This window comes from Equus przewalskii, chromosome 8 (genome assembly GCF_037783145.1).
Source record: "Equus przewalskii isolate Varuska chromosome 8, EquPr2, whole genome shotgun sequence".
NCBI lineage: Eukaryota > Metazoa > Chordata > Mammalia > Perissodactyla > Equidae > Equus > Equus przewalskii.
In genome coordinates, this window is record NC_091838.1 from 37,312,868 (window position 1) to 37,331,124 (window position 18,257).

Consider the following 18,257-nt stretch of genomic DNA (forward strand, 5'->3'; position numbering starts at 1 on the left):
CTGACACTTTATAAACCTTTTAACCTCATTTTCTTTATCTCAGTCCAGAAATTATTATTGATAAAGAAAACAGAAGCAAAGTAATAGGTGATGATCCCTACTTTCTCTTTTTCATTTGTCAACAGGGTACCCTTGGTCTTTCTTTTATATCAATAGAATTTAAAATAGCCTGGTTTTGTGTATTTTTTGTAATTCTTATTAATTTTAGCACATACAGGTACTATTCTTATAAATTAGCAGTACTCTTTTATATGCATCCCATGTATCTCCCCTTTTTACTTTATAAATGTCCCTTAAAAGTCAAAGTTCAGCATGCCCAGGCAGCAGCCCTAAATCTCTGCTATCATATATTTTGGATACTCCTATGCCTTTGTGGTTGATATGCCTTTCAAGCCAGCAGCAGAATGACTGTTCCAGCAGTACATGCACAAACCACAAATTAAAGCTTCGTTATTATTTTTAAATCAATTTGCTTTATCACAATTTATTTCAGGAATGCTTTTGTCAGGAAAATAAAAGGAAGAACTATTAGTTTCTTTAACTATAATTTTAACTGTTGTAAAATTTGGGGTGGCTGTTTTTAAAACTTTAAATTTGTTGTTATCTGTGTAAACAAAGGTTATTTTCAATTGTAATGATAAATTATTTGAAGAAATTATCCTTAAAAGTCATGCCTAGGAATTGTGTGTACATTTAACCAGAGAATAAAAACTAATGTTCATGGGGGGGACAAAAAAGTCAAAGTTCAGGCTGGCCCTGTGGCTGAGTGGTTAAAGTTCTGCATGCTCCACTTCAGCAGCCTGGGTTCACAGGTTCAGATCCCAGGTGCAGACCTACTCCACTCATCAGCCATGCTGTGGAGGCATCCCACATACAAAGTAGAGGAAGGTTGGCATAAATATTAGCTCAAGGCTAATCTTCCTCAACCAAACAAAAGAGGAGGATTGACAAGGGATGTTACCTCAGGGCAGATCTTCCTCACCAAAAAAGAAAAGTCAGAGTTTATCAGTGATGCATGAAAAAGTAAGGATTATTTGATCTACCTGTCTTCTTGGAAGGTTCTTTAAATAAAGCACAAAACATCCTTAAAAATACTTAATGAAATTAAATGGAAATTCACACCTTGCTACAGGTTTTTGAAGTAATTTTTCTTGCTGGAATGCTAACCAGAAACATAGTATCTAAACGAAAAATATTTACTACCAATTAAAGATCATTTGAGACTTTTCTCCTTTAGAAAGAATACATTCAATTTGGTTATTTGTCAATCAAGTGTCCATTAGTGCATCTTAGATACAAATGAACCTGTGATAAACTTCTTGGAAAATATTTTTATGTACCATATTTACTTTCTCTGCTATTGTCAGTTTTGTGAGAAAACCAGAATATTTAGAGGTTACTCTTCTTAGCTTTTTCCTGATGATAACTGGATAGTTTTACAGTATGGATAATACATGTAAATGAAAGTAGCTATTCTAGTAGGGTGATAGGATTATGGATGTCTTTGATGAGTAGTGCATTTTAATTTCCTCTGATTTTTTTTACCATCTTTTTTATTAAAAAGAAAGCTTTTACCTTTAAAATGCATGTTAAGATCTTGTCTAGAATGGAAAAGTTCCTATCCTCTTGTCTTTATTGTTGAATGATAAATTTATCAAGATCCTCAAGAAATCATGGAATTCTTATTCCTCCCCTCATGTTCTTCACTTTTTTCCTTCTATTGAAGATACAGATTTAATGAATCATGTCTTTTGTATATGATATTGTTTTTAATAGAAGAAGGGGAGAAGTATGGTTCCACATAAAAGCCAAATTATATCATCAAATAGAGGAAATTGTGGTTAAGGTGTTTAGGCTAGGTTTGAAAATGCAAAGATGAAGATCTTAGGTGAAGTAAGAGGAGCACATAAGGAAGCAAGCTCAGGAATACGTTTTCTCCAACAGTAAATTGTGGTTCAGGCATAAGATGAGATCACACCCCAAGTTTTTTTTAGGATTTTTCACTGTGGGACAAGAATAAACTTTATTTATTATACTAATGCTTATTATCCTGGCACATGTGCAACCAGAATACTGATTTTGCTTTTAGAGGGTGGGTGGGAGGAATAGAGCTTTCAATGCCAAGTAGGAGTAAGTGGGATATGCAGTCTCTAGAGTCTTACTACCACCCAAAAGTGATCAAGGCCCTGAAACTTCACACTGTCCTTGTTGGTATTGTATGAATAAGAGCAACCTTTAGAGATTTATTCCTGTATACAAAACATTAATAATAGTGACACATCTAGATCACTTATTATGTACCAGATGCTCTGAGTGCTTTGCTTAGAATAACTCATTTAATTTTCTCAATACAGCCCTATGATATAAATACTGTTATTATCCCCACTTTACAGATGGTCAGTCTGAGGCACAGAGAAATTTAAAAACTTGCTCAAGGTCACACAGCTAATTAAGTGGTAGAATTGGAAGATGAATCTAAATAATCTAGGCTCCAGAACCCATGTTCTGAACCACATGCTGTATTGCCTTTTAAAGTCAATCCAGCTTAGCTCTTCATGTCCTGGCACCATGTTTTCTGTTGGTCTTTTCTAATTTTTTTTACTTAGATGTACCTTTTTATTATAATAATGTATGAAAGATTCATATAGTCCACTCCCTCCCTTTTTGGAGTGGGGCCATAATTTTTTTTATCTCAAATTCATCTATACACTAAACAAATTTCTTCTGTTAAAACTAGTAAAGATATGAGAGTTAAATAATTGAAATACACGTAGTGTACTATATGGAACTCATTCCACTCTGTTGACTTAGAAATTATACAGTGTAAAGGTCCAAGTAATTTAAATTAAATGTCTTTAAAGTTTTCCAATACTCTTTTGTCCACTAAATATTATTCTATTCTTACATTTTATCTTCTGTTTTTTTTTAAATAAGGAACCTTTTGAATATTTAGAGAGTTAAAATATTGTATAACATCTGCACAAGATTTACAAGTGAAGTAAAACTATAAAGGACATATCAAAAGTACAGGATGTTTGTCACTGATAATTCTTTAGGCCCTCATTGTTATGGATGTAAATAGACTTTATATACTAACTATACTGTTGCCAACAGATATGATGCTTTTAGTGGTAGACATAAACGATATAATAATGAGCTTACTATATTGGGATTTTGCTTATTTCAGAATTTAAGGATTCTATTTTTAGGGCATTATAAATAAGAACATTTAACCTGAGTTGTTTGGCCAGCCCTGATGATGGCCTGGTGGTTAAAGTTCAGCACTCTTTGCTTTGGCAGCCCAGGTAGAGCCACACCTCTCATCTCTCCTGGGTGCAGAACCACACCACTCATCTGTCAGTAGCCATGCTGTGGCGGTGGCTCACATAGAAGAACTAGAAGGACCTACAGCTAGAATATACAGCTATGTACTGTGGCTTTGGGGAGAGGGGAAAAAAGAGAGAAAGGAAGATTGGCAACAGATGTTACCTCAGGGTGAATCTTTCCAAGCAACAAAAACACCTGAGTTTTAAACAATACTCAGTGACAATCATAAGAGATATGAGTAGTTTAGCAGTTCTGTGAGGTGTAGGTGAATTTGAAGAGCACATGCTATACAGCTGCTGGTCATATAAAGTAGTGTTCAGTGTATACACTCATTCAAATTATAAGGCAAAAAATACCCCTCTTTAATTTTTCGAAATTTAGTCTCCCTTTTAAAATTTGTAATAACATGCTAAACTTTAAATCAGTATGTATTGCTTCTAGAGTTATTCGCTCAACACTATGGAATCCAATTTGTTAAGAAACTGGTGGAATATAGAGAGATAAAGTATTAATATATATGATATATCCTCTGGTCTCAAATACAACGCGTATAAAAAAGACAGTCAATTCTTGGATTTTTTTAAAGAGAATATTTTTAAATTCAATTATTTATTCTTTTCCTTTATAGATTGCAGATTTTGGTTTATCAAAATGGCGCATGATGTCCCTCTCACAGTCACGAAGTAGTAAATCTGCGCCAGAAGGAGGGACAATTATCTATATGCCACCTGAAAACTATGAACCTGGACAAAAATCAAGGGCCAGTGTCAAGCATGATATATATAGGTATAGTATGTTACCTTTGCTCAGAGTTAACTTGTCTGAAAAAACAAGATTAATCAATCAGAATTTTGAAGCTACATTTTAAAATGTGATTTTTATTCTTCTCTCATAAGTATGGTGAAAATAAAGACCAGAGTGACTAATATTTTTCAAATTAAAGATGCCTTACTCTAAGCCACTGTTATATCCTTGAAGAAATTTATAGTGTAATACTTAGAGTTTTTATCATATGTGACTTTGATGGAGGGAGGGAAACAGTGTGCCTAACACATAATACTACCAAAGGCGGTAGTACTCACACCAGAAAAAATTCAGTAGAATAGGGCTACGTAAGACAATTTTTTTTATTGCTCTTTATTTATTTATTGTGAAGAATAAAATTATGTCATTAGAGGGCACAGCTTATCTAAGTCTCCAAGAGTGATTAAATTATCCTCAACAAGTTGGCCTTGCATATAACTTCTTCTTCTTCTTCTTTTTTTTTTTTTTTTGAGGAAGATTAGCCCTGAGCTAACTACTGCCAGTCCTCCTCTTTTTGCTGAGGAAGCCTGGCCCTGAGCTAACATTTATGCCCATCTTCCTCTACTTGATGTGTGGGACGCCTACCACAGCATGGTGTGCCAAGCAGTGCCATGTTGGCACCCAGGATCCAAACCAGCAAACCCCAGGCCGCCGAGAAGCAGAACGTGCAAACTTAACCACTGCGCCACCAGGCTGGCCCCTAACTTCATTTTTATTGCAGTAATTTCTATTTTTTCAATTTAGGGTTAATTCCCTTTCAAAACAAAACTGTATATGAACATTCATCATCTTGGCTGTATATGGTGATTCTTTATACAGCATTCCACTACCTTAACACTTTCAAAAATGGTGTCTCCAGGGGCCAGCCCCATGGCCAAGTGGTTAAAGTTCCGCAGACTCCACTTCGGCAGCCCAAGTTCGTGAGTTCGGATCTCGGGTGTGTATCTACTCCACTCATCAGCCATGTTGTGGAGGCATCTCACATACAAAATAGAGGAAGATTGACACAGATGCTAGCTCAGGACTAATCTTACTCCAGCAAAAAAAAAGAAAAAACAAGGAAGATTGGCAATGGATGTTAGCTTAGGGCGAATATTCCTTACCAGAAACAAAAAATGGTGTCTCCACAGTCAGCTCTTAAATTTAGTGCTATTTTAGATTATTATTCAAGTTAGTTTATAATGTACTATATATATATTTTTTTATCTTAAACAGCTATGCAGTTATCACATGGGAAGTCTTATCCAGAAAACAGCCTTTTGAAGGTAAGTGTACTTTGATTTCCTTATTCTAGATAACATCATGTTGGTAGGCCACACTCAGAACTATCTAAAGCTCATCTTATTTTAAATCTGCCTACCATTCATTTTGTGGCAAACACACTGTAAAACCAACAGTTTATCAATTGTGAATCCACTGTATCTTGGAAAGTGTACTTGATTAAGGATCATAAAGATGTAGATTCTAATTCTTACTCTGACAGTAATTAGTTCTATGATCAAGCCTCTAAATCTTGAGTCCTCATCTTTTGCATCTGTAAAATGAGAATTTTGAATGCTATTTCTGAGATTCATTCCAGCTATGAAACTCTTTATATGAAATTTTAATTAGTTCTCCTTCCAAAATGACTGACAAACAAGAATAATTTTTAAATTTTCTGATAACATTATTTTAAGGTTTGCGTTACTCAGTTTGCTGTGTAACAAAAAACCTCAATAGCTTACAAAAGAAACATTTGTTTCTTATTAACATTAGATATTAGTTGCTATGGCCCTTCTGGCTCTGCTAAGTTCTGCTCAGCTCTGCTCTACTCACATTCCATTAACAAAATCAAATCACTTGGCTAAGCCAAAATTAATAAGATGAGGATATAAACTCCTCCCACAGGAAGCAGACAGATCTGGCAGTGGCTGGGATATATATATTCCTTTAACAAAAGGGGGGTAATGAATTATTTCTAAGATTCCTTCATTTTCATTTGGGTGGGTTTAGACTGTATTTAATATATTGAATCATAAAATATTTCTAATGAAGGAAATATATTTGTTTTGACAGAAGTCACCAATCCTTTGCAGATTATGTATAGTGTGTCACAAGGACATCGACCTGACACTAATGAAGAAAGTTTGCCATTTGATATACCTCATCGAGCACTTATGATCTCTCTGATAGAAAGTGGATGGGCACAAAATCCAGATGAAAGACCATCATTCTTAAGTGAGTGTACAATTTTAATCTGGACTTTTTGAATTACAAAAATAGTGTGTATACTGTGAATAAAATATTCCTTGAAAGATTACACAAGTTAGATGAGAGACTCGAAGTTGTTTTTTTAATTCTCTTCACTCTTGTCATTCATAGCATTTATAAGAGGGTAACTGCTTCTAGAGCAGATTTGAGAATTCCTAACAGAAAAGAGAAATCATCTGATATGAGTAATAATTCCATTCATGTATTCAACAAGTATTTATTGAACACCTACCATGTGCTACATACTGTGGGGAGCACGGGGAACAGAGTAGTGAACAAGACAGTCTAAGTTGCTAAATTCCTGGAGCTCACGTTCAAGTTGAGAAGACAGGGAAAAAACAAATAAATGAACAAGTTATAAATTGTGGAAGTCCTTTAAGGAAATAAGCAAGATAATAGAGTAGTTAAAGGAGGGGAGGAAAGCCCTTTACTTAGAAACAAATGTTTGAGCTGAAATTTTAAGCTTGAAAAGGAGCCAGCCATTCAAAAAGTAAAGGAGTATTTCAGGCAGAGAAAACAGCAAGGGAAAGACCCTGAAGCTAGAAGAGGAAAGTTTGGTATTTGCAACACACAAAAAGAAGTCCTGTGAGCTGGGATATAGTGAGCAAGGAAGAGAATAATATGAGGTGAGACTGGAGAGGTAGAAGAGGCTGTTGGCTATTATAAAAGGTTTGATTTTTATTCCAAGTACAATGGAAAGCCATTAAATTGTGTTTTGCAGGGAAATGCCATGATCTAATTTAAGTTTAGGAGAAATCACTCTTGCTGCTATGTGGAAAATTGTTTGGAGCAAGAGTGGAAGCAAAGAGACCAGCTAGGAGACTCTTGGCAGGAGTTTTCTAGTTAAGGTGGTAATCCTAGAGTAGAAGAATTAGAAATTAAGATTTATTTCAGAGGTAGAACGGATCATCATCTCAATGCAAAATAGGAGAAAATCTTCATGACCTTGGGGTAGGCAGAGAGTTCATAGATATGACATCAGAAACAAGATCCTTAAAAAAATTGATAATTGGGTGCAGCATGGCCTGGCGTGGAGGAGCACAGTGACCCCGAGCCCACCCCAAGCTGCAGCAGTCTGGGCTTAGGCAGCGGTGGCAGCAGTGCCCACTCATGGGCCCCCGAAGATGCCTGGATGGGCACCCACCCTAAGTATTTAGAAATAATGGAATTAGATATAGGAGATGCCACCCAAGTTTATATAGCATTCTTGATTTACCTGGGCCTCATGGAGAGTAAAAGTTGGCATGAAGTAAACTGTGTGGGATTACCAGATCTCCAGCTCATCTGCCTTGTCAGTACTGAGATAGAAGGAGAAGGGTTACAGACTGTGGTGCCCACAGCCATCAGTGCTTCCCTCAGCCATAACAGGATAAGGGAGATCTTGAAGGCATCTCGAAAATTGTAAGAATATTTCTCTTAGAAGATGACACCTATACTTCCTGATGCTTGCTTTATTCATTCAAGATTGGATTTGAGACCTATGAGCCTGCTTCATCTTTTATCTCAGAGATAGTCAGGGTTGACTCAGCTGGTCATAATCCGTAAGTTTTCTTTTTGAAGAATAAAGTTTTCCAAGATAGAAAAATGTTTTTCTGTTAAAAAATTTAGGGTAGTTGCTCTAGAAATTTCTTATCTAGAGACAGTTTAATTACAGTTGTATACAAGGTTCTGCCTAGGATGTGTTCAGAGGGATGGAGCACGTGTGTTTCTTCTGTCATCCTGCACCCACAGCTGCCTCATTGTTCACTGCTGCCACTACTAGACTGTTGAGACTGCCACCTCCTTCCCTTACTCAGCCCTCCCATTGCATTATGGCCACTACAGCTAGCCTGGAATGGCATTGCATACACCTTGACACCTGGAGAGTTTACTTCAGTCTGCTTTTTCAGCCCCAGTAGAAAGTAAAAGATTTCTTTCAATTGGTTTTCATGTTGCAATTACTGTTACTTCCCTTTTTGGTTAACTTTAAATCAAAACTAAAAATATGCTCATCCAGAGTGTAAAAATACATATCTAGATTAATAGGGACCAGAGAAGTGCTACCTACAGGAGTACTGGGCCATCCTTTCCATTCTTATTACCACCACTCTTATTATATCATAGCTAGAATGTTAGAAGAGAGACAGTGGGGGACAGTGTCAGCCTTGAAAACATCTTTATTAAGTAGACTCAGTTATTCTACTTTTGTTAATACCTCCCAATTAAGTTGCCTAAAGTACAAAAAATTATATGCACAAAGATGTTCCAAGTGGCATTACTTGTAATAGCCCGAATTATAAATCACTTAAAAGTTTAAGTCAGGGATCTGCAAACTTTTTCTGTAAAGGGCCAGAAAGGAAATATTTTAGGCTTTGCAGGCCCTAGTCTCTCTCACACCTTTTCGACTCTGCAGTTTGTAGTATAAAAATAACCATGTAAATAAATGGGCATGGCTGTGTTCCAATAAAACTTTACTTACAAATGCAGAGCCATAGTTTGCCTGGTCTGGAAATAGTAAACAGATATATATAGCCAATGAATGGTACATTATGTATTCATTAAAAATTAGTAATGGATATAATGAAAAACATGAGAAAATATTTAGTAAAAAAGCAAGGTACAAAAATGTCTAAATGGGTATGATCATAGCTGTAAATAATATACCAAGCATATAAATAAAAAGATGGCAAACTACTGTAGTTATAATAGGATGGCAGGGCAGTAAATGGATGACTTTGTCTTTCTTCAATATTTCAGTTTTTGTTTATTTGTATTACTTATATAATAAAAGTGTTTTAAAATTTAAAAAACTTGATAGTTGGACTTCAAAAAAATTGAAAACTTTTGCATGTCGAAAGCTACTATTAAGAAAAAATAAGACAAGCCACAGACCGGGAATCTTCATTTCAACTAAAAAAATGAGGAAATATATTTTCCATTCAAAATTTATGTCCTATACTCATCAGCATTATATTTAAAAAATCAAAAGTTGCTAAAATAGTGGATTCACATTTTATCTATTTCCCATAACCATGTGGGAGGGTATATATTTTCTTTGTCTCCAATGCCCCTTCCAAATAGTTTCTTCTTCTCCATTCTCTAAAATTTCTAGCTCTTTTAAAGATCATGCCATTAGGCAATACTTGCTTCCCTACAAGCTTAATGGTTTTTCCCTATTGTTCATTGAAGACTTTGGCCTTTGGCTTACTGACTTCTCCACCCTCCATTGATGAGTGCTGCTGAATACTTGAGAGGAACCCTCTGCGGATCTCTAGAGTTCTCCCTCTGTACACCTCTCTCCTCTCTGGTACTCTGTCCGATGAAGTCTCCCTGCCTTTGTCTACTCACACTCTCAGCCCCGTCTCCTCAACTCTGAGTGTCCACCAGGCTCTACCTCACTTCCTTCTCTCTGTGGGAAACTGTAGAATGCTAGAAACTCTCAAGGCAGTGAGCCTGGGCAGTCGTAAGGCTCACCTCGTTTGTTTCCCGTCTCAATGATTGCTGTCCTTTGTTCCCTGATATCCAGTGTCTTGAAAACCACTGTTGCATATATTTTGTCTGGCTTTTTTGGTTGTTTCAGGCAGGAGGATAAATCGGTCATTGTTAACTGCATCTTGGCCAGAAGTGGAAGTCACTGGTTTCTCTTTAAATTAATGGCCAAAACTGGCACTAAATACTACTTAGCAATTCTATTATGCTTCTCAGATACATCTATTGTTCCATTCTGATAGATCAACTGTTCTTAAGGTGTGGGGTGGGGTTGGGGGATTGGTCCCTGAGACTCTTATAAGAGGTTCACAAAATCAAAATTGTTTTCAAAATAATAAATATTATTTTCCCTTTTTACCATCATCCTCTCAAGAGTATATAGTGGATTTTTCCAGAGGCTAAATAAGGTGTGATGATATCATTGTTCCAACAAATAATGGAATTCGTTCTCATATACTCTTATGTTTTAAATTTTTCTCAGTTTTAATTTCTAATGTAGTAAATATCAATAGCTATGATCCACATATACAAAAGCTCTTTGGGGTACTCAATAATTTTGAAGAGTGCTGAGACCTAAAAGTTTGAGAATTGCTGTCTTAGATGATCATCTTGTACTGCTGGAGGAGGCATGCAAGTCCCATTTTTCATGTTTCCAAAGCAAAGATGAAATTCCATTTCAATCCCCAAGAAGGAATGTATCAGAGGAATGTTTCCAGCTTCTATCTGTTCCTCAGTCATTTCTCCTCAGACTTACCTCGTTTGTTAATTTTGGAGAAAAACTGAGCATGCTTATCTGGTCCCCTCTCAGTTTTCTTCTTCCTTTAGAAGTCAGCCTGTCTAAAGGATGCAGACATTTTATACTCCCCCATGTGGAAGCTGGGTGCGGCCTGTGACTCAGTGAATATAGCTGTCAACTTGCAGGAGTAAAGCATTATCAAGCCCAGTGGCTCCAGATCTGAAGGTACATTCTCAGTTAGCTTTATCAGTAACAGAGGTGACATTTTGATCACCATCTATCTTTATTCTATGGCTTTTCTTAAAAGATTCTGAACTTAGCAAGAGAAGACTGAGGTAATGCACATTATACTTTATCCTCTCTTCCTAAATCTCCTACACCCCATGCTCTATCTTTCCTTTGAGCTGATCACCGTTCTCACACTACATGAAGAAAATAGAAACCATGAGAGGGAACTCCCTCCTGGTTCTACTACCAGATCTACGGATCCAGTTGTGCTTGTATCCATGTTTCCTGCCTTATCTCTTTTACAGTAGAAAAAATGTCCACATACATATACAAATGTAAACAGTGTCAGTCGTGTTCTGGATACCATTCTCCTCTCCAGCATTCTGTTCCTTATATTCTCTCTCAGCCCTTGCATTGCCAATCTCTGCCTGTCTACTGGATCATTCTACTATCATACAGATATGTTCTATTATTATCTCCTACCTTTATCTAGGAAAAAAATCTTGACTCCATAACATCCTTCAGCGACTGCCTCATTTTTCTGCTCCCATTCAGAGCTAAATACCTTGTAGGAATTGTCCATACTTGTGGTCTCTATTTCTTTCCCTGTAATTCATTTTTTAGCATACTTACGTCAGTCTTCTGTTTTCATATCTCCACTGAAACTACATTTGTTCTGGTTACCAGTAATGATGATGGTGGAAGGTCCTGCTTATCTTACTTGACCTCCTGGCAGATTAGACATGACTGGCAATTCCTTCCTTAGAACTTTCCCTTTGATGGCTTCCAAGACACAAGAGACTACTATCCTCTCTCCCTCAATCTCTTTCTCTCTTCCTCTAATCAATTTCTGACTGTTTCAATGCCTCAGAGCTCTAATATGGGTCCTTAACTTTGCTGTGTATACACTCTTCCCAGATGATCCAGTCCAAACTGTGGTTTTACATACCATCTGTATGTTAGTGACACTCACTTTTATCTCTGGAGCCCTGGCATCTTCCTTGAACAACAAGTTCATTTATTGTTGTAGTAGTGGTAGTATTTATGATTGTTTCTACTTGTTGGCTATTATGAATAATGCTGCTATGACTGTTCATATGCAAGTCTTTATGTGAACACATGTTTTCATTTTTCTTAGGTAACTACCTATGAGTGGAATTGCTGGGTTATATGGTAAATTTATCTTTCATTTCTAAGAAACTGCCAACCTGTTTTCCGAAGTGGTTGCATCATGTTACATTCCTACCAACAATGCATGAGGTTTTCAATTTCTCAATGTCACTGTCAATACTTGTTATTGTCTGTTTTTTTAATTATAGCCATTTTAGTGAGTATGGAGTGATATCTCATTGTAGTATTAATGTGCATTTACTAATGACTAATGATGTTAAACATGTTTTCATGTGCTTTTTAGCCATTTGTATATCTCCTTTGGTAAAATTCAGTCTTTTGCCCTTTTTTTAATTGGGTTATTTGTCTTCTTATTATGTTGTCAGAGTTCTTTATATATTCTACATATAAGTCCTTTAGAAGTTACATGATATGCAAAAATGTTCTCCCAGTCTGTGGCTTGTCTTCATTTTTCTTAATAGCCTCTTTTGAAGTGCAGAAGTTTTCAGTTTTTTTGAAGTCCAATTATCAAGTTTTTTTTTTTTTAATGGATCCTGTTTGTGATGTCATATCTAAGAATTCTTTGCCTAACCCAAGGCATGAAGACTTTTTCCTATATTTACATTTAGGTGTATGATCTATTTCGAGTTAATTCTGTTTGTGATGTGAGGGTAAGAGTCTAAATTTATCTGTTGCCATGTGAATATCCACTTCTTTCCCCATTGAATTGCCTTAGCAAATTTGTCAAAAAGCAGTTGACCATAATTGTAAGGGTTTATTTTTAGACTCTCAATTCTATTCCATTGTCTATATGTCTATCTTTGTGCCTGTAATAAAGGCTCTTAAGACAGCTGAATGTCATCATTTTGGGGGAAAATTGACTTAGGGCCTTATCAGTTAAATATTAGCACTTAGATTTTTCAATTTAATGATTAGAAACAATATGAGCTCAAATTGTATTTTTTTCTTATGTAGAATGTTTAATAGAACTTGAACCAGTTCTGAGAACATTTGAAGAGATAACCTTTCTTGAAGCTGTTATTCAACTAAAGAAAACAAAGGTAAATTGCTAAATGAAATGCTAGAAATTAGAACTTCAAACAATTATATATTAGTCATGGAGATTTTTAGTTTAATTTAGTTTTTATCTATATACTTTTCACAGATGTAGGCTATAGTATTGGAGCAGGGGCGTTTACCAGAGACTATGAATACTGTCTGTCCTTTGTCACCAAAGAACTTTTCCATTTCATTCAAATGGCCACCTCCAGATTTCAAAGAACTCCCGTGTAGCAAATGTAAATTTAAAATGTGTAACAAATGCCAATTGTGTACAATTGAATGCCCTAAATCACTAGGGGTTTTTTTAATCTACATTTATTTCCCTAAAGTTTTAATTTATACTGAGTAATAGATGTCAGGGCTCTTGCACTTCTCTTTATTCAGTGTACTTGGGCTTTTCTGAGATTTATTGCCAAGTTAAGTTGTAGAATTTTTATTAATAATTGAGACCAAAACGTGTATTTTTTTATTTTTTCATTTTCCCACTCAATCTCTCAATGTTGCATAAAGCAAAGTAGGAGTTGATATGAATTACTTAAAACAGTTGTCTTGTTTACTCATTCTGGCTCTTGTAGATCAGAACAATTGAAGGGACTTATTACTGCAAGGTTTTCTTAATATCATCAAAAGTTGTTTATGAAGCACCTACAGTCCTTTAGGGGCAAAGTAAGCATAGTTTAGCACTTGCTGGGTTTCATTAAATTGCATTTGAGATGTGATAATAAAAATCATTAGTTATTATGCAAACTCTTGGATAGTAAACAGGCATAAGCTACAGTTACTTATCACTAAATAGCATTGCTACTGGCCTGTTGTGGTTTATTGGATCTATTGACATACCTTTGCTTTAAAAGGGAAGCACATAAAGGAAACAACTACCCTTTACCAAAGTAAAAATTGATGGTGGCAATATTAGTGCCTGAGTTTTTTAAGGAACTAAAAACTGTGTTTCACTTCTTTTGATAACTTATCACTAACTTCCTTACTTCTGAGTAGGTACAGTGTTTTCCAGAACTTTCCAATTTCTCTACTTCTTAGTAGATACAACCTTCTGATAACATTTCTTTTTGCTTTATCTTTTCAGTTCCCTTTCTCTCCTCACAGTGTTCTCTTCTTCTGAGCAAAAGTGGGTAGAAAAATTTGCTTTGTTGGTTATAAAATGGAAGAGAACCATACCATTTAATAATAGCATTACTTTCTTTGGTGTTTTTAAGTTGCTATTGTTTTCACTTAGAGTTGTTGTAGTTCCTTTTTTCTCTTTTTAAATCCTTATATAAATTCTTTGAAACTAGTAGGTAAAGAATATCATCCCCATTTTATACATGACGTAGAGTATAGATGATATAGATTACATACACAGATGATAAGTAGTTTTTTCCTCCTAAATTTCTTACCCTTGTAATGGAGCAGACAGTCATAAGTATGGGTTCTGGAGGGCTGGGTGTGGAACCCACCAATTTCTAAAGTTCCACAGAGCAGTTAGCATTATGTTGGTTTGGGAAAGAACAGCAGACTGATAGGTTTGTTTTTAAATCACTCAATAGTGATGGTAACTAATCCAAACATGCTTTATAGACAGGAGTAAATCACTTAATGGTTTTAATACAAAAGTGTAGCATTTAAGTAAATCATCTGCTTAACAGCTAAAATTTATTGAATGCTTACTAAATAATCTTAGGGCCTTTGAGTATATAGTACTTCTAATCATCCTTACAATAATCCTGCAAAATAGATATTCTTTTTTTTTTTTTTTAAAGATTGGCACCTGAGCTAACAACTGTTGCCAATCTTTTTTTTTAATTGCTTTTTCTCCCCAAATCCCCCCAGTACCTAGTTGTATATTTTAGTTGGGGTCCTTCTCGTTGTGGCATGTGGGCCACCACCTCAACATGGCCTGATGAGCAGTGACATGTCCGCGCCCAGGATCCTAACTGGCAAAACCCTGGGCCACCGAAGCAGAGCATGCAAACTTAACCACTCGATCACGGGGCTAGCCCCCAAAATAGGTATTCGTATCCCCAGTTTATAGACAAGTAAGTTGAGATTGTCTCACACCCAAGGTCAACAGTTAGGTATCCTATGATTCTAACCCAGATCTGATTGGCTCCATGACCCTCATCATTCCGTTAGGGCACCTTGCCTCCTTTACTTAGTCCAGCCCTGGTTTCCTATCTATAAAATGAAGATAATACTAGTACTTATTATTAAGCACAGTGCCTAAAATATAACAAATGCTTAATAATTATGGATAGACACACACACACCCCCAAAATTTATTAAGTACCTAGTTTGTACCAAATACTTTATATTTATTATCTCACTTAATTACTAGAACAATCCTGCATGTAGGTATTGATCTGTTTTTAAAGATGAAGACTTGGTAGATCAATAATTTGCTCGAGGTAGCAAATTGATATGAGGTGGGTTTCAAAGTCTGTGTCTCTAAAGTTATTGTCCCTGTTCTACACCGTCTCTATCTGTAAATTATATACTATATCATCAAACTGATTACATTCTCTTTCCATTGACTTTGCATAAATAAAAAAAATGTTAAGTAGACTGTATTTTACTCATAATTTCCTGATCACCTCCAATTAAAGTTCATATATGTATTCATTCCAGTTACAGAGTGCTTCGAGTACTGTTCACTTATGTGACAAGAAGAAAATGGAGTTATCTCTGAACCTGTCTGTAAATCATGGTCCACAGGAGGTAAAACAAATTATATTGATAAACTGAAAATGTGAGAAAATATGAAAAATCATTTAGTCTAACTCCTTTTATAGATGGGAAACTAAAGTTCAGGGGGTTCTAGGATTTGTTAGGTAGCCCATGGCAATCTCCAACTTGAAATCCAGCTCTCCTGATTCTCAGTTCATTGTTCATCTCATCAAATCACAGTCCTTGCTTCTTTGTTTGGCATTGACTTCTATACCTGTCATTGTTTTATATGATGAATGGTGTTACAGGGTAGTACTAAATAAATCATTGATTACAGTTCTGCCACAATATTTGTGTCTTCTTATCCAAATATAAAACAGCTATAATATCTGCCTTGTTCTTATTTCTTACAGTGATTAATAAAAGGAAAATGCTATTTTTGTGGCTCTCCAGAAAGAATGATTTCTTTAGTAGCATTCTTTCAGACTTATGTCATATTAGTCATTTCTTTTAAGAATATATATGTTCATGTATATATATTCATTATTTATATGTTCATCTGAACATATTCATATGTTCAGTAATAATATGTTCAAAATGAACCTTAAAGCACAGAACATAGTTTTTGAATCACCTTTATATACACTGTTTCATTGGATCTTTGAGCCCATACATGCACATTGTTAGACACTACAGAAAAGGAACTTGAGAGCCAGAGAGTTTAAATGCCTTGTCGAAAGTTAGTCAATAATTCCATGACAGAGCTAGAAGTGGAGCCAAGGTCTATATTACTTTTTTCATGGATTCCTGCCCCTTCATGTTGAAGGAACCTGAGGCATTGAGAATAGGCATTTGCTCTAAATCAATAGGTAACCAGAGTTTCAGATTTCAAATTTCCCATCCACTAGGCAGAGCCTCTGAGATAATGTAGAAAATATTGAAAAAATAATGATTTCCAAAGTATTTAATTATTGCCCTCTCTCTCCAATTAGAGTTGATAAATAAAGTTCATTTTTGTTAGTTATTTTATATATGTGTTTCTTTAATTTAGATATAATTTGTAGTAGTTTTGATTCTTCATTTATCATAAGCCAAAAGCAAGAACTATTTAGAAATTAAAGCTGTATGACTTTTTTTTAAATTATGCTTTTTGGTGAGGAAGCCTGGCCCTGAGCTAACATCTGTTGCCAATCTTCCTCTTTTTTTTTTCCCTCCCCAAAGCCCCAGTAAATAGTTGTATATCCTAGTTGTTATTCGTCTTCTGTGTGGGATTCTGCCACAGGATGTCTTGTTGAGCAATGTGTAGGTCTGCACCCAGAACCAGCAAACCCCGGGCCAATGAAGCAGAGTCCATGACCATAACCACTACACCACCAGGCTGGCCCCAAAGTTGTATAACCTATTAAATGATTTTCCATTAACCTAAATCATTTATCCTCTCTTTATTTTAGGAATCGTGTGGATCCTCTCAACTCCATAAAAGTAGTAGTTCTCTCAGAACCTCAAAGTCCCTCTCAGCTCAAGACAATGATTTTTTATCTAGTACGTAAATTTTTCAATCAGCATTACTCGCAAGTTTTCCATTTTGTTTCAAGACCATATTCTTGGCAAGCAATCATGGTTTGTATGGAACATGTCTGTCATTTGCATTCATAACTCATTTTTAAAAATTGACAGTCTAAAGATGTACAAGTAGTAGTGGGATGTTCAACAAATACATTTAAGTATTAAAGGCATTATGTTAGACACTGTGGAAAGATACAAAAAAACCTCTTCTAAGAAAGGGGAGAACTGTTTCTAAGTAATCATAGTTTTAGATAGAAAATGATGCATTGTAAGAGATATGGATATAAAGCTAAAGCATTACAGTGGAAGTGTAACATTTTTTACAAAGTACTTTCCCAGCAACCTTGTGAGGGAGATTTCATCATTTTAAAGACTTAAGATCCAGACTTCTGGCTCATATAGCTAGTAGCTGGCAAATCCAAGACTTGAAGCCAGGTCTTTTGATAAATATTTTCATGTCACTCCACTATACCATGTTGTCATCCTGAAGAAATTATTTCTGGCTGGCTGGAGGTCGGATATAGTTATAAAGGATGGTCATTCCAGGCCAAGGAACAACATAGAGGCACAGAAGCAACATGAGAACAGCAAGTAATTGGATTGAGCTGGTAAAGAGATTAAATGAAAAGAGAGAGAAGATCAGGAGGGTGGAGTCATACCATCGTGAATTCTAACAAACACCAGGCTAAGCTATTTGGGTTTTTTTACTTGGGTAGGGAGCAAACTATTGCAAGTTTTTAAGCAATGGTATGACATGATAAAATTTTTTGCTTTAGGAAGATTCATCCTGGCTGGAATATGCAGCATATTTTAGAAGGAAAAGGAGACTCAAGGTGGGGAGAACTATTGGTCTATTACTGTAGTATAGGTCAGAGATTATGAGACCTGATCCAGAGTACCAGAGGAAAGAGTGGTATGAGTGATGTTGTGGAGGACACACTGAAAGGACGTTATAACTTTTCACTTGTAGGACTAAAGAGAAAAGATAAAACCAAACAAGTTGTTAAGCCTGGTGACTGGGGGAACATTGGTGCTATTAACAGAA

The 18,257-nt window shown here is 35.7% G+C and overlaps 1 protein-coding gene and 1 pseudogene across 1 annotated transcript in view; both read left to right on the forward strand.

Moving 5' to 3' along the window:
- Window positions 1-18,257, forward strand: part of RIPK2 (receptor interacting serine/threonine kinase 2) — a 35,358-nt gene that overhangs the window by 15,012 nt on the left and 2,089 nt on the right. Inside the window, exons 4-9 of the mRNA XM_008539681.2 lie at window positions 3,956-4,113; window positions 5,347-5,396; window positions 6,187-6,348; window positions 12,899-12,984; window positions 15,608-15,697; window positions 17,098-17,188. Coding sequence (XP_008537903.1) covers window positions 3,956-4,113; window positions 5,347-5,396; window positions 6,187-6,348; window positions 12,899-12,984; window positions 15,608-15,697; window positions 17,098-17,188 — 637 coding nt within the window. The remainder of the gene's footprint in view (window positions 1-3,955; window positions 4,114-5,346; window positions 5,397-6,186; window positions 6,349-12,898; window positions 12,985-15,607; window positions 15,698-17,097; window positions 17,189-18,257) is intronic.
- On the forward strand, window positions 7,391-7,931 carry LOC139085343 (tRNA-splicing endonuclease subunit Sen15 pseudogene; annotated as a pseudogene).